Here is a 22,751-nt window from a genome sequence, read left to right on the forward strand (position 1 = left end):
AACTTTTACTCTCAAAACAAGTTAAATGGGTTATAATTAAGAGAAATTATTACCTGAAAATTAAGTAAAATGTTAAGTAATAATTAAGTTGCAGAAAGATAAAAAAATCCATTTTTTGGATTTTTGTGTATAAAAATAAAATGTCATAAACCCTACAGATATGCATAGGAACTCTCAGTAGGTAAGAAAAAAGTCCCAATTGTTAAAGTGAATTTTTATAAATATTTTATTGCCTTTACATGTAGTCTAGTGTCTTACATAATTTAACTTTTCTGTGTATATAGATTGTATCATATTTTAAGTATAGTTTTGTGTCCTGTTTTTTCTCTTATTATGTGACCATTTTCTAAAGTTAATAAATATTTTTTAAACATCAGTTCAACAAAACAGTATTTAAATTTGGAAATTTTACCTCATAGTGTCTTGATATTTTTAACCATTAGCATCTAATTGATGTAATCTTTATAGTTACATAATTGCCTTAAACAAAGAATATGTAAATTTTATTATTTTTAAGCTTTTATTTAGTTTAAAATTAATTTTATTTTTAATATTTTTATTCTTGTTGATTTGCCTAAAAGTATATAGTTTATAGATTTAGAAGTGGCACAAACTATAATAAGATGAAGAAAATTCAATATTTAAACTTTAAATTGCTATCTAATTATTATGTCTTAAGTCTTCAAAATGTTGCTCTGTGTATGGCAGAACTGAGCTGTAGAATCTGAGTGAATAATGGCTATCATGAAACACCAAAAACACCCCTCCCTGCAGTTCTCAGTGAACAATCACCCATTTCATCTCATACAGTAGCATGTTCCAGCTATTGCTCATGTAAACGGATAAAATATACACAACATACAAATTGCTATTTTTGTCTCAGAGAAATAGTTGATTTTTATTTGATTTGATAGACTAGTCAAAGGAGAGTCATTTCAATGCATGAATAACCATTTTATAATTATATTTAGACCATTATAAGCATAATGTGTACCTATATGCCCACAGGTATGATTTAAGATAAAAAATATATCATTGACAATAATAAACTAGAAATAAGTGTGTTATAGAATATGGTAAGCTGGAGAGGCATATCAAAAAAAATATAGTAAGAAGTCATTGAACTAGCAATAATCCCAAGTGGAATGTGATCTTTCCTGTAGCTATTTGCACAGCTTAGAATCCTACAAGAGTTTTCTTGATGGCAAAGGGTACAGGGATTCCCTTTTCTCAAATAAAAGCTCTACAGATCTAATGTCCATTTATTGGAATCTGAAATTCTACCTTTGATTTTATTTTTTCCCAAATATTTTTATTAAAAATAATATTTCAGAAAAACATAACATTTCTTGAGACTGAATGTGGAAAAGGAGAGAGAAGTAATGTGTTGAATGATGGAAGGGAGAAATGCATCATGTGGAAGTTAATGGCTTGGAGCCAGGTAACTTCATGTTCTAATTAACCTTGACCATGTCATTAGTGTCTCAAGGTCGCAGTTGGTTAAATAATATACATTTATATTAGGTAAGGAGAAAATAATTTCTTCCAGCTAATTAATCAGAATGTATCCTAGAGGATGAAAAATCTCTCTTTTGAAATGAGCAGCGTCTTGTATTTGATGTGAATTACCTCATTCATTTTAAATGTCACTAATGCCCTATTGTTTAATCTCTTTGATCTAGGTAGAACAAGGTCAAATGGATAAAAACCAAACAGAAGTGGTGAGAGAATTTTTCTTGTCAGGCTTCTCACAGACATCATCTATTGAAGCAGGGTTATTTGTTCTATTTCTTTTCTTCTATGTGTCCACTTGGGTGGGCAATGTCCTCATCATGGTCACAGTGGCATCTGATAAATACCTGAACTCATCACCCATGTATTTCCTTCTTGGCAACCTCTCATTTCTGGACCTATGTTATTCAACAGTAACGACCCCTAAGCTTCTGGCTGACTTTCTTAATCATGAAAAACTCATTTCCTATGACCAATGCATTGTGCAACTCTTCTTCCTGCATTTTATAGGGGCAGCTGAAATGTTCCTGCTCACAGTGATGGCCTACGATCGCTATGTTGCAATCTGTCACCCCCTGCACTACACCACTGTCATGAGTCGGGGGTTATGCTGTGTGTTGGTTGCTGCCTCCTGGATTGGAGGATTTGTACACTCCACTGTCCAGACCATTCTCACTATCTGTCTACCCTTTTGTGGGCCAAATCAGGTGAACAACTTTTTTTGTGATGTTCCCCCTGTCATCAAACTTGCCTGTGCTGACACTTTTGTCACTGAATTGCTCATGGTATCTAACAGTGGGTTGATCTCCACCATCTCCTTTGTGGTGCTAATTTCCTCCTACACCACTATCCTAGTCAAGATTCGCTCCAAGGAAGGAAGGCGAAAGGCACTCTCCACGTGTGCCTCTCACCTCATGGTGGTAACACTCTTTTTTGGACCCTGTATTTTCATCTATGCTCGTCCTTTCTCTACATTTTCTGTGGACAAGATGGTGTCTGTACTCTACAATGTTATTACACCAATGCTAAACCCCCTCATCTACACACTTCGGAACAAAGAGGTAAAGTCAGCCATGCAGAAGCTCTGGGTCAGAACTGGACTTACTTGGAGAGACCAGGAGACATGAGACATTGATGTGAATTTTTCAAAGTAGAAAATCTGAGGTTAAAATAATTACTTTTTGAATAATGAGTTGGAAGGTCATTGCCTAGTTTTTAAATTTATTTCAATAAATCAAAATAGTCCTATTACTGACTTTATCATTCAACTGTACACTATAACTAATCTGATTACTTTTTTATTGAATCAAATCTGTTTTTCTATCAGATTGTCTTTTTTCATCTCATCTATTCATCTCATCAAATTTTATTTCATCCACTATTTCCATTTAGTTTGTCATTTAGAACTGGTACAAACCACTTTTTCTAAGCCTTCACTGCCTTCTCTACCTTGCTTTATTTTTTTCCTTCAATTTTAAGTTATTCTAACTACAGATGGTCCCTGAGTTATGATGATTCACTTTATAATTTTTTTGTCTTTAAGATGATGCACAAACCATACTTTGAGTATTCATATAACCATTTTATTTTTCACTTTCAGCACAGCATTCCATAAATTACATTCAACACTTTATTATTATAAAATATGCTTTGTGTTAGACGATTTTGTCTAACTGTAGACCAGTGTCAATGTTCTGGGCATGTTTGAGGGAGGTTAGGCTAAGCTATCATGTTCAGTAGGTTAGTTTTATTAAATACATTTTTCACTTACAGTATTTTCAACTTACTGTGGGTTTATTCAGACATAAGCCCATCATAAGTGAGGAGCATCTGTAGATATCTGCAGTCAATTTAAGTGTATTTATTTCTGTACATATTTAAGAGAATATCAGTTAGACGTATTAGAGTGATTTCAATTATGACTATACGACAACAAGCTAATGAAATATATTAGCTTCATCACCTTATCACATGTAATAGAGACAGCAGTTGCCCAATATTGTGGGTTCAAATATCCCTCTTTGAATTACAATTCATGTAAACCTGAAAAACTGAAGCCCTAATTTCCTCATATGTAGCATGCATAAAATGATGTGTACTTCTCAGTGCCGATATGAAGATGAAAAATGAAAACAGACATGAATGTGTCCACTATGGTGCCTGCCTCATAACACAGTTCAAAAATAATTTATTCATTAAAGTTGATTTTTTCAATGATATAGGGTATAGAAGGTAAAGTTCTACATTGGCTGACTTACCATATTGCAACAACAGTTTGATCTGCCAGTTTGTGCAGGATACTTGAAAGTATATAGAAATGAGTTCGTGATATTTTCACATTTGTCAATTTTTGGAAAGTTTATTTTATATTACTGTCATCATTATCAAAAAACCCCTCACTGACATTGGTTGTATCCTTAAGTTATATTAAGACATATTCATAGGCCTGTTTACTGTTTACCAAATCTTTATAATTAAAGATAAAAATTAAATCGACATTCAAGTTTACAAGAAACTGAACAAAAATAAAATATAAAATACAAAAGAACTGTGAAGTACATTGAAGTACTTACAGTTTTTTTAGTCTTTGGATTTTAAAGCAATTGTAGCAACAAATCTGAGTGACAAAGACAGAAGCTAAAGAGGTTTGGTAAATTTATTAATGACTGAGTTTATATCTTTGTTATCTTTATACTCCCAAACTAACTTAAATACCTAAAACAAAATAAATAAAATGGGATAAAAATGTGTTAAATAAATGCAGGAAGCTTCTGTATCTTCTCTCATCAATGTGGCATTGACAACAGAAGAAATATTTTAGAGAGGTTTTCTTTTTTCATATTTAGTAAAAATAACTTGTAAAAATTTCATTGAGACATAGAAACACTTTCAGAGATGTTAAAGATGCAAGAATTCACCAAACTTTTATTTTATTTTATTTTAAGTTCTTGGATATACGTGCAGAAGGTGCAGGTACGTTACACAGTTATACATGTGCCATGGTGGTTTGCTGCACCTATTAACCCATCATCTAGGTTTTAAGCCCCGCAGGCATTAGGTATTTGTCCTAATGCTCTCCCTCCTCTTTCTCCCCACCCCCCGACAGGCCCAGGTGTGTGGTTTTCTCCTCCCTGTGTCCATGTGTTCTCATTGTTCAGCTGTAAATGGGAACACGTGGTGTTTGGTTTTCTGTTCCTGACTTAGTTAGCTGAGGATAATGGCTTCTGGTTCCATCCATGTCCCTGCAAAGGACATGATCTCCTTTTTATGGCTGCATAGTATTCCATAGTGTATATGCAACACATTTTCTTTATCCAATCTATCATTGATTGGCATTTGGGTTGATTCCATGTCTTTGCTATTGTGAATAGTGCTACAATGAATATATGTGTGCATGTATCTTCATAATAGAATGATTTGTATTTTGGGTGGTATATACCCAGTAATGGGATTGCTGGGTCAAATGGTATTTCTGGTTCTAGGTCTTCGAGGAATCACCACATTATCTTCCACAATGGTTGAATTAAACAAATTTTAAAATTTTATAGCAACACATCTAATGATTGATACATTTACATCTAAAATCCAACATACAATGTTCCTGTTCAAATAAAATATGAAGCTCAGATTTTTTTTAAAAAAAATTACTAATTTTGACAGTGTGGGTCAGCTTATAATGAAATAACAATCCATAAAATATTATTCACTTAACAAATGTTTATTTTATATTAATGCCACAATAATAATATGGGATGCATGTCAGCCGTTGATCTCTGCTTATTGTAGTCACCAATAGATTCATGCTGATGAATTATTTACTTCCACATGTAATTTCATTATTGCTTGGGTAGGAAAACAGCCACTTGGTGAATCTCACCCTGGCTCTTGAATCTTCTCATATTGCATTGACCAAATGAATTATACCAATAAGTTCAATAATTGGAAAAACTTCTTTAAACTATTATTCAAGGCACTCTGCAGAAGACTTGGAAAATCTATAATAGACTGGGATTCATTAAATTAAATCTATTCTTAAATTTCTTCCCACAAAGAAAACCCACATTAGTGAATTCTTTAAACATACAAGAAAAACATAGCACCAATGTTACACAAACTCTTCCTGTGAGTAAAAAAATAGAGAATACATTTTATTTCTTTTTGTCACCAGCATGTTTTAAATTTCAAAATCTGACCATGATGTCATAATAATAGTAAATTAATTATAAATTAATCTCACCTATGAACATAAATGTAATGATCATTTAAATAATTAGCAAATTATATCTATTGATATATAAAAAGATAATACAATATACACCACTTGTCTTCCTCCAGATTTGTAAGACTAGTTGAAAATTCAAAAATCAATCCATGTAATTAACTATATTTACAAATTGATAGATGTAGTAAATTATTGCAAAATTCAATACCAATTTATTAAAAAAAGATACCAAATTTGTAAACTACAAATCCCAAGTAATCTTATGCTAGGGAATCCTTAATCTGATAAAGAGTATCCACAAAAACATTCTAAAATAAATATTATGCTCACTGTTGAAATATTAAGGACTTTCACATTGAAACTAAGAAACAAATAATACTTGATATTGCCACCATAATTCAACATTATTCTGGAGACTTAGGCAGTGTAATGAGACAAGAAAAAATAAAACAGTATAAGAAATGGAGAGGAAGCAATCAAATATTCATTATTAACAAATGTCACAGTATACATATATAGATAATTCAAGAAAATGTACAGAAAATAGAATTAATAAACGAAGTTAGCATAATCACTGAATATGACAAAGTCAATAGTCTGAAAATAAATTGTAGACTCCCAGTTCTGGGGTAAAATGGAATAGATACACTTTCCCCTATTCATGCTACTAGGCACAACTAAAACCTCTGGATATTATATAATGCAAACATTAAAAAAAAAAAAGAAACTTTGAAAGATAGAAGCAGCAAATCAGGTAGAAACTTCAAGACCCAATACATGGCATGGTGATGATAATTTCCCTTTTGCATTTTTTATTTCTTTTAATTTGCCTCATATAAGTCCAATTGGGTGTTGGAGAAACCAGCAGCCCAAAAACACACCAACAGACACAGACATAAATAGCACCCCCATGCCCCCTCGCCAAAAAAAAAAAAAAAAAAAAAAAAAAGAAGCCCATTATCTCTAACCAGAGGACAAGAAAAAGAGAAGCCTGGAAAGATAGAAAACTTCAAGACAGTAACTGTTCTCCATCTACAAAAGGCCACAAATAAGCGATGGCCTATCTTCCCCCAAAATAAAGTAAGGAGTCCAGATTTCTAACCTTTCTGGTAGTAATAACCCTCTTCCCATTGGTGTCATTAGAGACCATGTGAAGAGCCGGTAATTCTACTCCATCCAGTGAGGTAAATTTCTCCTCACTGCCAAGGTGATATCAAAGAAGGTTGAGTTGGAAGCCAGTTCGTCAACACTTTCCAGCAGTAAAGAGTACCCCCTCACCACAGTGTCAGTGGAGGTCATATAGGGAGTAATAAGAAGATGACCTTTTCCCTCCCAGCCAACAGAGACCTAGTAAGGAGCTTGGACCCTCTCCTCTGCCCAGCAGTAATGAGGCACCCTGCCATGCCTTCTCTATAGAATCAACAGAGGCCAAGAGGGGAATCTAATTTCTACTTCCATTTTGTGGATGGCACAGTGCCAGATGAAGCCTGCTAAAAGAAAAGGTTTAAATAGTATCCAGAGTATCATTACACTGAAATATTTAGGATTTAACTTGAAAAACAAAAACAAAAACTCTCACCATAAAAACCAGAAAAATCTCAGCTAGAATGAAAAAACAGTGAATAGATGCCAATTCTAAGATAAAACAGATACTAAAATTATCATAAAATTCTTCATTGAGAAATTACAAGCATGTTTGAAGAAAATACAAAATAAAAAGTCTCAGCAAATAAATAGAAGACATAAAAAAGAAACAAATGGAAGTGGAAGTTTTATTATAGAACTGAAAAATATCATAACAGAAAGAAAGAAAAAGAGAGAGAGACAGAAGGAAAGGAGGTAGGGAGGGAGGAAAAGAAGGAGAGAAGGAGGAAGGGAAGGAGGGAAAGAGGGAAGGAGGGAAGGAAGGAGAAGGAAGGAAAGAAGGAAGGAAGTAAGGAAGGAAAGGATGGGAGGAGGGAAGGAAAAAGGAAGAAGAACAGAAAAGCAAGCAAGAAGGACACCTCAGTGAATGGAATTAAAAGCATACTTGGGAGGACAGAGGGAAGAATCAGCAAACCTGAAGACAAAACAATAAACATTGAAAATGTAAGAATCCTAGAACACCAAAAGAAAAAACAATAAAAAGAAACATATGTGTAGATACAATAGCCTTTACTTCTCCTCTTGAGTTTTCCAAATTGAATTTGACAGTTAAAGCAAAACTTATTGCATTATTTATTGTCGTACCCAATGTATATAAATAGTTAGGACAATTTTGTATTTAAAGTATGGGAGGACAAAGAGACTGAAAGAATAAGATTTGAACTTATATATATTTGAACTGGTAAATTGGTTACATAATCTAATAGCTAGAATGACCACTAAGAAACCTGTAGAAAGAGATACACCAAAAACTCTATAGATAGATCAAAATAAAATTCTAAAAAAAATTACAGTCACCCACAGGATAGTAGGGAAAATAGAACAAATTAAAAATGAGGGAAGAAACCAAAATCAAAAATAAAATAGGCAACTTAATCCTAACATATCAACACTACTTTAGATATAAATGGTTTAAATTCACCAATTTAAAGACAGTGATTGGCAAAGTAGAAAAAAATGACCTTTTACATGCCATCTAGAAGAAACTCAACTCAAATATAATGACACAGGTATGTGAAAAATAAAAAGATGAAATAAGATGCACCATGCAAACATTAATCAAAAAGATGCTAGAGTAACTGTGCTAGTATCAGGTTTATTCAGAGCAAAGAAAATTACCAGGGACAGAGTAAGATATAACACAATGATAAAAGGGACAAGCCATAGCAATTCTAAATATGTATGTACCATAAAAGTTAGCGACAAATTATGTTAAACAAAAACTGATAAGACTGAAAGAACAAATAGACAAATCTACAATTATAATTATATACTTCAACACGCCTCTTTACACAATTAATAGAGATAGTTCATTAAGTATATAGAAGAATTCAACAACACGAACAACCAACATGACCTAATTGATATTTTTAGGACACTCCATCAATGACATCAGAACGCACATCCTTTTCAAACACCCACAGAATGTTTACCAAGATAGGTTATATCCTGAAATGTAACACAACAACCTAAATGTCCATCACTGATAGACTGGCTAAAGAAACGTGGTACATATACACCATGAAATACTATGTAGCCATAAAAAGAACAAGATCATGTCCTTTGCAGAGACATGGATGGAGCTGGGGGCGATTATCCTTGGCAAACACAGTTACAGAAAACCAAATGCCACATATTCTCACTTATAAGTGGAAGCTAAATGATGAGAACAAGTGGACACATAGAGAGGAACAGACATTGGGGCTTATTGGAGGATGAAGGGTAGGAAAAGTGAGGGGATCAGGAAAAATAACGAATGGGTACTAGGATTAATACCTGTGTGATGAAATAATCTATACAACAAACCCCCTTGACACAAGTTTACTTGTGTAACAACCCTGCACATGGACCCCTGAACTTAAAAGTAAAAAACAATATTAAAATTGTATGACATTTGCCAGAAGCCATCAAAATAAAAGTATACAGCTTTGAAAACAAACTAAAAAAATGTAAAATAATTGAAATCATATGGAAGATGTTCTCTAGCTGTGATTCATTCAGACTATAAAGTAAGAATAGAAAGATGAGACAATCTCCAAACACTTGGAAACAAGCCAAATCATTTATAAATAAGACATGGTCATAGAAACAAAATTGAAATGAAATAAAAAATACATTAAACTGAATTAAAACGAAAATATAATACACCAAAATTCAGAGGACAAAACAAAAGGAATACTGAGATGAAAATTTATACCACTAAATGCTGATATTATTATTCTTTTTTGATATTGTTCCATGTATCATTGTTTTAGTGCTCTTCTTTTGGTTACATTTCATTTTTGCATTTCCAGTGTATAGAAATACAATTGACTTTTAAAAGCTTTTTATTTTATACACAGAGCCACCAAATGTTGCAAAATATAATGCAGGCATACCATTCCTAGATAGAACATCAGATTCTAGATATTGGATACTGGGGAGAAAAGGCTGCTTAAATGAAATCTTAGAGTTGCAGAAGTTAGTCACTACCCTGTGCATGATCCACAGGTCACTTATGATGGAGGGAGCCACAAAAGCCAATGTTTGGGGATATATTTTCTTAAAAGTCTTTCTGACCTCATCCTCTTCAAACTGCATCTGAGTTCAAATAGGAAGAAATTAAGTGAAAAAAATAGTTTGCCCATTTATAGGAAAGACATTTTACTTCATATGAAAACCCTTAGGCCGGGCGCGGTGGCTCACGCCTGTAATCCCAGTACTTTGGGAGACCGAGGAGGGCGAATCACGAGGTCAGGAGATTGAGACCATCCTGGCTAACACGGTGAAACCCCCTTTACTAAAAATACAAAATATTAGCCAGGCGTGGTGGTGGGCGCCTGTAGTCCCAGCTACTTGGGAGGCTGAGGCAGGAGAATGGCATGAACCTGGGAGGTGGAGCTTGCAGGGATCCAAGATCATGCCATTACTCTCCAAACTGGGGACAGAGCAAGACTCCGCCTCAAAAAAAAAAAAAAAGAAAGAAAAGAAAAAAAAAGAAAACCCTTAAATTTGAAGCTCTCTTATGAAAATTTAGCATTTAAAATGACTTACATAAATAAAAGTCTTCAGACAAAATAATTTGATTTTAACATTGTTTTAATATTCATGTTGAAGAAAAGCATGAATATATCAAAGAGAATTAGGAGAGGAAGCAGCAGATATCTTAATGATTGCAGTTAGAGACATGGAGGGATATTTAAGATTCCTTCAATTTCACAGAAACTTATCATTGACCTGGTCTTATAACCATTAATAATGTATTTTAGGAGGCTGTGTTTTTTAAAAATTAGTATATCCTAATGATGTATTTCTAGGATACTTAATTATGAAAATGCATCCTGGTCCATTAATAGAGACTTATACGTTAAGAAAAGCCTTCCAACCATTCCTTAATAGCATTTACTCCTGATGATAACATCAGCAATTATTCAATGGTTCTCAGTCATAACAGTGAATGAGAATCACCTGAGGCAATTTATAGTAAAAAACAGATTTCGGGGGGCGGAGCAAGATGGCCGAATAGGAACAGCTCCAGTCTCTAACTCCCAGCGCGAGCCACACAGAAGACCGGTGATTTCTGCATCTTCAACTGAGGTACTGGGGTCATCTCACTAGGGAGTGCCGGACAATCGGTGCTGGTCAGTTGCTGCAGCCTGACCAGTGAGAGCTGAAGCAGGGCGAGGCATCGCCTCACCTGGGAAGCGCAAGGGGGAAGGGTATCCCTTTTCCTAGCCAGGGGAACTGAGACAAACAACACCTGGAAAATTGGGTAACTCCCACCCCAATACCGCGCTTTAAGCAAACCGGCACACCAGAAGAATATATCCCTCACCTGGCCGGGAGGGTCCCACGCCCACGGAGCCTCCCTCATTGTTAACACAGCAGTCTGCGGAGATCTAACCGCAAGGCAGCAGCGAGGCTGGGGGAGGGGCGCCCGCCATTGCTGAGGCTTAAGTAGGTAAACAAAGCCGCTGGGAAGCTCTAACTGGGTGGAGCTCACAGCAGCTCAAGGAAACCTGCCTGTCTCTATAGATTCCACCTCTGGGGGCAGGGCTCAGCTAAAAAAACAACAGGGCAAGCAGCAGAGGCCTGAGCAGATGCCAACGACTCTGTCTGACAGCTTTGAAGAGAGCAGTGGATCTCCCAACACGGAGGTTGAGATCTGAGAACGGACAGACTGCCTGCTCAAGTGGGTCACTGACCCCTGAGTAGCCTCACTGGGAGACATCCCCCACTAGGGGCAGTCTGACACCCCACACCTCACAGGGTGGAGTACACCCCTGAGAGGAAGCTTCCAAAGTAAGAATCAGACAGGTACACTCGCTGTTCAGCAATATTCTATCTTCTGCAACCTCTGCTGCTGATACCCAGGCAAACAGGGTCTGGAGTGGACCTCAAGCAATCTCCAATAGACCTATAGCTGAGGGTCCTGACTGTCAGAAGGAAAACTATCAAACAGGAAGGACACCTATACCAAAACCCCATCAGTACGTCACCATCATCAAAGACCAGAGGCAGATAAAACCACAAAGATGGGGAAAAGGCAGGGCAGAAAAGCTGGAAATTCAAAAAATAAGAGCGCATCTCCCCCTGCAAAGGAGCACAGCCCATCGCCAGCAACGGATCGAAGCTGGTCAGAGAATGACTTTGATGAGATGAGGGAAGAAGGCTTCAGTCCATCAAACTTCTCAGAGCTAAAGGAGGAATTACGTACCCAGCGCAAAGAAACTAAACATCTTGAAAAAAGAGTGGAAGAATTGACAGCTAGACTAATTAATGCAGAGAAGGTCATAAACGAAATGACAGAGATGAAAACCATGACACGAGAAATACGTGACAAATGCACAAGCTTCAGTAACCGACTCGATCAACTGGAAGAAAGAGTATCAGCGATTGAGGATCAAATGAATGAAATGACATCACTTGGACTAGGGAAGGGGAACATCACACATCGGGGCCTATCATGGGGAGGGGGGAGGGGGGAGGGATTGCATTGGGAGTTATACCTGATATAAATGACGAATTGATGGGTGCTGACGAGTTGATGGGTGCAGCACACCAACATGGCACAAATATACATATGTAACAAACCTGCACGTTATGCACATGTACCCTAGAACTTAAAGTATAATAATAATAAAAAAAAAAAACAGATTTCTGGGATTGGTTCCTAAAGTTCAAATTCAGCTGGCCAATTGTGAAACCATATTATTTGCACTTTAAAACATTCAGTGTAATATGTATTTAACTTACCTCATTCTAAAATCAGAACATGAGTTTTGTAAATGCTTCCTCACAATTCAGGAAGCTTCCTCTAATTTGAAATCTGTGGCTTCTTATGAACTGATGGTGACAAGTTCTCTGCAAATGCACATTGTTTATGAAAAACAAAAACTGGTGATTTCTCTCAAGTTTCACTAACCTATCAACAGCCATGTTTACTCAGTCCAAACTACTAGATAAACCCCAGGAACGTCTGCGCCTAGAGAGTGCAATGATCCACATTTATCTTTATGGATCTGGACAAAGCAGTATGGAGAGTTGAGCAGAGGTTAGGAATGGAGCATGAGCCATCAGATAGTTCTGAGAACTCAGAAACACCTCATGGGATCTCATATATATTTGGGCATTTACTACATGACTATTCCTATGCTAAACACACACACACACCGACTATATATATACATTTATATACACATACACACATTATATATACATATATCATATGTATTTATAGTGCATAAAGCATATACACACTCTATATTATATATAAATATATTTTAAATATATAATTATATATATAATTTAATAAGAAAGAATCCTAGAAAATCAGAGAAAAGTTGAAGGAATAAAGTCTTCCTAAAAATCAGGATTGGATTAGGTTTCTCTTTGATGGGCCTTCAGAGGATATCCTGTTTATTTCTATCATAGTTTTCATTTTGCCTCATATTTTGTGATTGTCTGTATACTTGTCTTTATTTCACTAATTGAAAAGATCCAAGTGTCTGGTAATGTATGTTCTTAAATACTCTATCTTCACTCCTAGACCATTGCCTGGAATCTGAAATGTTGTAGGTACTTGAAAAGCATATAATAATTGAATAAATAAATATATAGATAGTATTTATTATATTTTGATTAAAAAATTATGTCCAAAGTCTGCAGCAAGTCAGTGATCAGTGTTACATCAATAACAACAAAGAAAATTACTTTTAAGGCAGATCTTGATTTCTCTTTAAGCTTTTGTTAATGTTCACATATATAGGTGTAATTGATTGTAAAACTTGACTGTGTTCAAAATCTATAAAATAAAAAAAGAGTATTATAATAGGCAAGGGGACTTTATCTTAAGGCAGAAATTGTTTTCCTTATGTGTTCTTTTATATTTATGCATATGTTTGGATTACAATTATAGGGCAAGTTGTAAGTACCCAGAAGCATGCCTTCCTGAATTGAATACAATATCCAAAGTCATTGGAAGTTCCATTCAATTGCTTAAGTAACTCAATCATTACCCAATTTTCTCCTTTGGGGTGATATCTCACAGTCAACCTAGGAGAAAATTGCTTGAGTTCCCTGCACGTTAATTTAGTAAAAATGAAATTTAACTCTTGTTTATAATTGTCTTCTTAAGATCCATGGACATGTAAAAATTCAGCACAACATCTGCATCCGTGGCATTCAAACATTCACTTCCTAATAAATGACTCCCCAGGAGACAGAATCAAATCAGAAAGAGATGCAGTGTTTATTGAAAATCTGCTTTGGGTGAAAATATGTTAATTTAATAATTGAATACATATTAAATGTAACACTATCGATTATGTTTATAAAATATTTAGCTGTAAAATATGGATTTTTCAAAGTTAAAATGAATTTCTGTAATGAAAATCACTGGAATGTATTCATTTTTTAAATAACAGTGTTCAGTATAATACACATTTACTAGGAAAAGTATATTTTTAAAATCAATAAGATCTTGAAATGGTGCTGTCTTTTTTCCCCTTTCAAGCCTCCAAACTTAGGACAAATATTCGCTGGGCATTATTTCATCCCAGGCATGCCTCCCTGTGCCAAATGTCTCGTGTTTTGAATAATGCACTTTGCAGTATTGAGCTATGATTAGGAAATAAAAATTCCTTTTCATATTAACTTTTGGGGCAGAATAAACTAGTAAGATAAATCTGGTTTTAGAAAACGCAGAGTTCATTCCAAAATATATGTGTGGAGTTGAAGATAATATACATACGTGTGTATGTGTGTGTGTGTGTGTGTGTGTATATACACACACAGATATATTTTCACAGATATACATATTTTATCTTATTTTACTAATATATATACATACATAGATACATACATGACATATATATGCATGCATGTATATATTTGTAATAAAATACATTTCTGTATATGTAAAATACATATATACATACATACATGTAAGTATATATTTGTAATATAAAATAAAATGATATATTTTTGTTGAAATCAACTGTTTCTCTGAATAAATGATGTATATATCATTTCTCTGAATATATAGTAATATATAGCTTCTCTGAATAAATGACATATCATTTTATATTGCATATATACATGTATGTATATATATTTTAAGCTTTGTATATATAAAAATATATATAAATACATGTATGTTATATAAATACATACATTATGTATATATATAATACATTATATTTACAAATGTGTAATATAAAATAAAATGGTATGTTTTTTGTTGAAATCAACTCTCCCTGTAATATAACACATTACAAATTATATCAATGTAGTGTCAGAATGAAATCTTTGAGCAGAATTATATTTAAGAAATTATATCCCCTGTATGAGTAGAAACATGTAACACTATGGAAGGCTGGAATTCATTGAAAAGTCACGAGTCAGTTTTGCAGTTCTTTTTTTTTTTTTTTTTTTTTTGAGAGGGAGTCTCGCTCTGTCACCCGGGCTGGAGTGCTGTGGCCAGATCTCAGCTCACTGCAAGCTCCGCCTCCCGGGTTCACGCCATTCTCCTGCCTCAGCCTCCCGAGTAGCTGGGACTACAGGCGCCGCTACCTCGCCCGGCTAGTTTTTTGTAGTTTTTAGTAGAGACGGGGTTTCACCGTGTTAGCCAGGATGGTCTGGATCTCCTGACCTCGTGATCCGCCCGTCTCGGCCTCCCAAAGTGCTGGGATTACAGGCTTGAGCCACCGCGCCCGGCCAGTTTTGCAGTTCTTCATAGCTGCTTTCATCTCCTCATTTCTCAGTGTGTAGATAATGGGGTTCAGGAGTGGAGTAAAAATGATATAAAACACAGACAGCAACTTGTCCACAGAAAACCTACTGAAAGGCCACATATAAATAAAAATGCAAGGGCCAAAGAACAGCGTCACTACCGTGATATGTGCAGAGCAAGTGGAGAGTGCTTTGGATGCGCTACCGGCAGCACGCTGTCTGACAGTGAGGAGGATCACAGTGTAGGAGATCAGGAGGAGCAGAAAACAGCTCAAGGAAAGCAACCCACTGTCTGAGATCATAATTATACCCAAGACATAGGTGTCCATGCAGGCAAGTTTGATCACCAGAGGGAGGTCACAGAAGAAGCTGTCTACCTCATTGGGGCCACAGTAAGGTAAATTTACAGTGAAAGCCACTTGACTGATGGAGTGCACAAATCCAGTGACCCATGAAGCCAGCACCAGCCTGATGCAAGTCTGCCAACTCATCAAAGTCATGTAATGCAAGGGTTTGCATATGGCTACATATCTGTCATAGGCCATGGAAACCAGGAGCACTATCTCAGCCCCACCAGTAAAGTGCAAGAAGAAGATTTGAGCCATACATCCTCCAAAGGAGATGAGTTTTCGATCACTAAGGAAATCCCTGATCATCTTGGGAGTGGCAAATGAAGCCAACCACATGTCCAGGAAAGATAGGTTCCCCAGGAGGAAGTACATAGGGGAGGAATGCAGGCGGGGATCAGAAATTACAGTGACCAAAATGAGAAGGTTACCCAGCATAATGGCCACACAGATCCCGACGAAAAATATAAAGAAAAAATTTTGAAGATGTCGTGAAGTGCAGAGTCCATGCAACACAAATTCTGACACCAAGGAATAGTTCTGCATGTGCATTGCCTCAAGTTTCAGACTTTGTTTGTAATCTAAATAAAGAAAAAAAATCCTGTCATTTGCAACAACACCTCAAGGACATTGTGTTAAGTGAAATAAACCAGGCACAGAAAGACAAATATCAAAAGATGTCACTTAATATGTGGAATATAAAAAAGAAAGTAAAATGGTGGTTACCAGAGGCTGGGAAGGAGGAGGGTGACGGATAAATTCGTCAAAGAACAAAGTTTCAATTAGACATAAGGAAAAATTCAAGTGATCTCATCATTGTGATTATGGATAATAGCAATATATTATACACTTGAAAATCACTGAGAGAATAGATTTTGCATTCTCATCACAGAAAATAAGTATGTGATTTAGCCATTCCATAATGTTTACATATATGAAAACATCATGTTGTACATTATAAAAGTATATAGTTTTTATTTGTCAATTAGAAAGAAAGAGAGAGGGAGAGGAAGGAAGAAAAGAAGTAAGCAAAAGTGCCTGTCAATTGCCTGGCACATGAAAGTGATCAACTGAGTGTTATCTCTGTATAATTTTTAACTTGCAAGAGATACTCTAAAATATAGACTGTTATATACTACCAAGCATGTATATTTGCCTTTTTCAAACTTCAGTGATTCCTGAGGGGTAATTAGACATTCTGGAAGACTTCTGCATAGGTGAGAGTTGTAGGAACTTTTTTTCCCCCTTCTTTCCATGGCCTTTGTCCATATAAAAACATGGATCAATCAAGTGCAGTAGGTGAACCAAAATTCCTTAAGAGGACTGAGAAGATGAAGATTTTTTCAGGGGTACCGTCTTCTCACCATCTGTGTCGATATCACTGCCCAATGGGTGATTAATTATTCTTAAGCACTAAATATTGAAATTAAAGCTTCTCTTAAAAATAATGTCAACACGTAAAACATGGGCAACTGAATGTACATTATTAAGCATCTCTTCCTCTTCCTCTCTCTCATTTACACACACAAACACAAAACAAAACCTAGCAAAGGCATGTTGATAGGTAGATGTATCTATGTATCTAAATATGATTAACATGTCTTTCTCCTGAATCCAAGAGAAGCAAATTTTGTTCCTCAATGACAAAATTTAAAGGAGAAAAATTACTTTAAGCTAAAACGCATGTTTTGGATATAACAACTATGGGCGGGGGATGATGTATAAATACAGATGAGCTCCCAAATCTTGTACTCAAGTTATGTATGTTGCTTAGTAATGTTATAAAAGTCTCATTTATTGTATTATATGTGAGTTGTAGAATGGCTTTTCTCATATTCTCACATGATATCTTTGAGGAAAATTTGATCTAAATAATAGCTCAGTTTCATAAAGTTTTAATCTAAAGTGTTAATCTATGCTATCAGGGAGGACAGCCTGTAATTGCAGGCCACAGGACTCTTTCCTCTTCCTTGCCCTTAATCAACAACCTGGATATGACATAATTTGCAAGTTTGCAGATAGCACAAATCTGAGATGATTTACTTACAGACTTATAGAATATTTCAATATGCTGGAAATATGGGCCGTAACCAGCAAACAAGAGATAAAAGGTGGAAGAAGGAAGAGAGAAGAGTATAGACTGATACTTATCAGTCTAACAGAGACATACAGTATTATATTATTAACATATTTCTTTATAATCATGCTTTTAATGTGTTATAATTTTTTTCTCAAAAATGAATAAAAATATTTATGGTAAAATGTGTTGTAGTGCTTTTGATTAAATGAGTAAAAAAGGATCCAGATCTGGTTCAGGGCATTCATATCTTATTCTCCAGTTAAGTTTCAGCTCAAGAAATTGCTTCCTATAGAGTCATACTGTTGAGATTTCTCCCATATTAAATCTGCTTGGAATATTTCTTTTTTTTCCCAACCACTATAAAATCACCTATTCGAAATGTTCGCTCAATTATTTTTAAATTATTTTATGAACTTGGTTATCTCCATAATACTTCCTTTGGAATTTTGAAAATCTCAGTCCCAGGACCTCTCCTGGCAGTAGTCAAGCTATCTTCTTCCTTATTCATTTACTCACTTACACACTCATTCATTCAGACTGTATCTATAAGACACACATTTTTTTCATCTCACTTTATTTGGTATAAAAACCAATCAATACAAGAAGAAATAAATCACTTAACCTAGGTTTTATTTGGTTTCCTCACCCCACAGATTTTTATTTTTGCTCTTATCATTTTTAAATTAATTGCATTTGGGATAAAAAACCATTGATCTAATTGATTTATAGATAGATTTATTATTTATAAACTTTCTCTGAGACAATTTAGAATGACTTTCTTTTAAAAAATACTTTAAATTATTATGCGGAAGCCAAACAAAATAAACTGATGGATATAGAGAGTATAAAAATGGTTACTAGACAATGGGAAGGGTAGTGGGGAGGGTTGGAGGATAAAGGGAGGATGATTAATGCATATAAAAATGTAGTTAGGATGACTTTCAATGAAAAAGATGTTTCCAAGACCTCTCAACAAGGATCAGAGCATAAAACCTATGAAATATTTTTTTGGGGGGTTTTCACCATTACACATGATTGACTAATAAGTTCATCATGTTATTTTAAAATGTAGCTCTGAGTTTGCAGATGAAATGGAACAGAATTCATAGGTTCCATTATTAGTTACTTTTTTATGAGCAATAAACTGGAGTCTCACTCTTCTCACTGAGAAGAAAATACTGTATAAACCTTTTTATAAGGGGTATCACATAGAATCCTTCATAAGAAATTACAAAAAAGATGCAGGACTCTCCTTCATATGAGCTTTTTAATGTTGCTCCTTTATAAAACTGAAGAATATACCATAAAAGAAAAGTCTTGTAAGGCATCAGGGAAATAAGGTAACTTATTCTAGTTGTGAAATAGCCTAACAGTGAGAATTTGATGGAGTAATAGATTTTTAGAATCTAAAGGGGTTAATGATTACCATATCTTCTTTAGTCCACTCAAATAGCACCCATCTCAACCAGACTGTTGTCAAGATAATGAAAATTCAAAATTCCTTTGGTTCTCCTTGAATTTTTATAAAAGCATTACATTAAATCATTTAATTGCAACACTTTTTTTTGACAATTAGATGCTACCCATCTTTAGTCTGAAATTTCAGATCTGAAGCCAAAGTCCCCAGTGGGCACAAGGGACATAATCACAAAGTAAGCATTCTTAGGAAGTTTACTTAGATTCTTCTGATACCCATTCTAGCACACACATCACAGGTCATAGAGCTACACTTTTATTGATATTCTTTTCCTTTTTATGCCCCTGAAAAATTTCACTTGTAAATCTAAAACATAATTGTATTTAATATATTGTTTTATGAAGATTAAGTGAACAGAAAGTTGAAATAATCAAATGGAAAACTCGGGAAACAAACATAAAGGAACTCAATTTGCTATTGAATCAAAGATGTTCTACAGTTAGATACTGGTGATGGTTGTACAACTCTGTAAATACACTAAAAACCATTGAATTGTACATGTAAAAATGAGTGAACTTTATGATATATAAATTATACCTCAATAATGCTTTTAAAATGGATATTAAAAGAAATGTAATAAATAGTCTCAATTATAGTTCTAATTTCTGAGAACTCTTTATGATGTGTAAATCATCTAAAAGCAAATAAAACATTAAGTTTGTAATCAGAAAAAATGACATTGATTTTGTATACAAACCAATGGTATTTTTAAATTGAAATATAAATCCAACTAATAATGAAAAACATTAATTTTAACTTGCAAGTTATTATGATGTAATCCAATGATTTAATATATAAGATAATATAATAATTAGTCTCTATTCAACTTATATCTCATGCATGTTCATATTTATTACAAAAGTTCTTTACTAACCTGGAGTTAAGATGCTCAGTGCTGACACTGCAGCTCACCCAATTTATATTTTACATCTACTATACTTGAATGGAGCTATTGAAAACACACATATTTTATCCCAGAGATGATTTAATCATCTTTCTTCTTCCCCTTAAAAATAATTCAGGAAAAGCATTATCTTAAAGTTAGAGAACTTCAGATTTGAGTCTTCCTTGGAGTTAAGATATAAATATACCCGGTCTCCCACCAATTACGAATGCTTTAACTATGCGCCATTTGTGACCAATGACCATAACAAAGGCTGGGGAATAAATCATCCGGGGATGGAAATTTGCAGTAATGAATCGTGTTTATTTCTCCAGGTGACAAAAGAAAAATAATTACAGATCTGCCAGATTATATAAGCTGGACTTATATTAGTATATATAGCTGCATTTATTTTAGTAATTCAAGCAGAATTATATATACCATTATCCAGTTAATCAAGTATAAAATGACAAATTTATCTTTAAGTAATCAAATTAACAAATTACACTCTAAAAATATGCTGAAAATTTGCCAACTCTGCACATTATATAACTTTGATCAAGCATTACACTTTGAAAAAGATTTACTCATACAAGGAGAATCAGATTTATATGTGCCAAAATATTTGCTTTCTCTAGATTTGTATGGTCAGGCATGATGAAATCTCCAGGTGTGTGGGTTACTTTGTTCATCATTTATTATTGATAGCCTACTTACTTCCCCAAATAATTCAAGGTTAATGCAGGATTCTTCTACTAATGGGTCCATGCTGAAGACAAATATTTCAAAACATTCTGATAAATGATCATCACATTTACAACTATTTACATGACATTTACAACTATTCACATGACATTTACTTCCATATTAGGTATGTAGGTTCTACTAAATGTATAAGACATTTGACTACCAAGATAGCATCTGAGTATAGTAAAAAGTCTCAAGTGGCACATTGGCATTAGATCATCGTGTTTCATTTAAAATGAGTTGCAAAATCTAAGTTCTGTTCTGTCTTTTAAACACACAGATAACGATTACTAAAGGAAGTCTGCAGAAGCAGTCTATTAGTTTCAGTGTGATTTGTTTCTGAAACGCAGTCATTACGTGGTACAGATATATTGTGTAAAATAAAGAATTATAGAGAAGTTTTTGACAAACAGATTAAGTGAATCCTGGATTTGGAGATAAGGAAAGATTTACTAAATGTGGTGGATTTATTTATGATTCAACATAGAGGGCATTTTTGGGTAACATTAACATTTAAAATGGTGAGACTTGAGTAAAGTGGACTGCTCTCCATAATGGGGGTGGAGCTCATTCAGTAAGTTGAAGGCCTGCATAGAACGAAAGGACCAGACTTTCAAGGGAAGGGAGAATTCCCCATCAGACCATCAGACTGCCTCAGACCTTCACCTGTGTCATCAGGTCTCCTGGGTCTCTAGCTGGCAGGCCCACACTGTAGATTTGGGACAACTTTTTGATAGACACTTTGGAAACATAGACCAGACCCACTAAAAAATGCTAGTAGATCTTGACCTAGTCATTTCTATGTTAAAATATGTCCATAATAACATTACTGATTAATAGATCAAGAATTATTAAGCAAATTACTGATTTATAGACCAAGAATTATTAAGCAATTTACTGAGTTATAGATCAAGAATTATTAAGCAATTTAAATTTGCCAGAATAATTAAAATCAATTAAAGTATATCTGTGTGATAGAAGATAATAACACATGAAAAAATATGTTTTCAATGAACATTTTAATATATGAAGAAGGATTCATGGTGTTTTGTTAAGGCCAAAAAAAGAAGACAGCTAACAACACATACAGTATAAATCCTTAGGTTGCATCAATGAATAAAACAGATAAGAATTACTTTCCTCTTGACGCTTACAATCTAGCAGAAAACACAAATACATAAATACAAATAAATGAGTCATCTGTGATAAGCACTAAGGAAGAAATTAAGCAGAGTAAGGAATATTGAGAATGCCAGAAAAGGATTGCTTCAATTGCCTATAGGGGCAAATTGTTTGGTAATGTGCTGTTTATTGGTTCTCTTCTCCCTTCTCCCATTTCCTCACTCTACCAGAAAACTACCAGATTTTCTTAGGATCACTTTTGGCCAGTAAAAGTATTTGTACTCCAATCTTGATCTCAGAGACTTCTGGATGAATACAAGATAGGACAGTTAATACTAGACCTACTTCTACAGAACAGATTCTCAGAATGAGATTTTGAAATTAAATTGCTCACAAGCCCAATGCAACAGTCCCTCATTGTTGATGGTAAGTAAGATCATGAGAATCTCTGGCACACTGTATATCACAACTACCAGACTCTCACTTGCAAGGATTTAAGTTGGGTT

At 34.6% G+C, this 22,751-nt stretch overlaps 2 protein-coding genes across 2 annotated transcripts; one reads left to right on the forward strand and one right to left on the reverse strand.

Moving 5' to 3' along the window:
* The first annotated feature begins 1,602 nt into the window (after nt 1–1,602).
* Nucleotides 1,603–2,720, forward strand: LOC104673103 (olfactory receptor 4Q2). Its single transcript, XM_010377032.2, has one exon. The coding sequence runs from the start codon at nt 1,698–1,700 to the stop codon at nt 2,637–2,639; it is 942 nt and encodes a 313-aa protein (XP_010375334.1). The 5' UTR covers nt 1,603–1,697; the 3' UTR covers nt 2,640–2,720.
* Nucleotides 2,721–13,613: 10,893 nt separating this feature from the next.
* Nucleotides 13,614–16,488, reverse strand: LOC104673136 (olfactory receptor 4K14). The gene is made up of 2 exons (XM_010377086.2): nt 15,553–16,488; nt 13,614–13,661 (listed from the first exon to the last, which is right to left on the reverse strand). Exons 1-2 carry the CDS (start codon nt 16,486–16,488, stop codon nt 13,614–13,616), a joined length of 984 nt encoding a protein of 327 aa, XP_010375388.2.
* Nucleotides 16,489–22,751: the final 6,263 nt, after the last annotated feature.

The sequence above is a fragment of the Rhinopithecus roxellana genome, chromosome 5 (genome assembly GCF_007565055.1).
Source record: "Rhinopithecus roxellana isolate Shanxi Qingling chromosome 5, ASM756505v1, whole genome shotgun sequence".
NCBI classification, from domain to species: Eukaryota; Metazoa; Chordata; class Mammalia; order Primates; family Cercopithecidae; genus Rhinopithecus; species Rhinopithecus roxellana.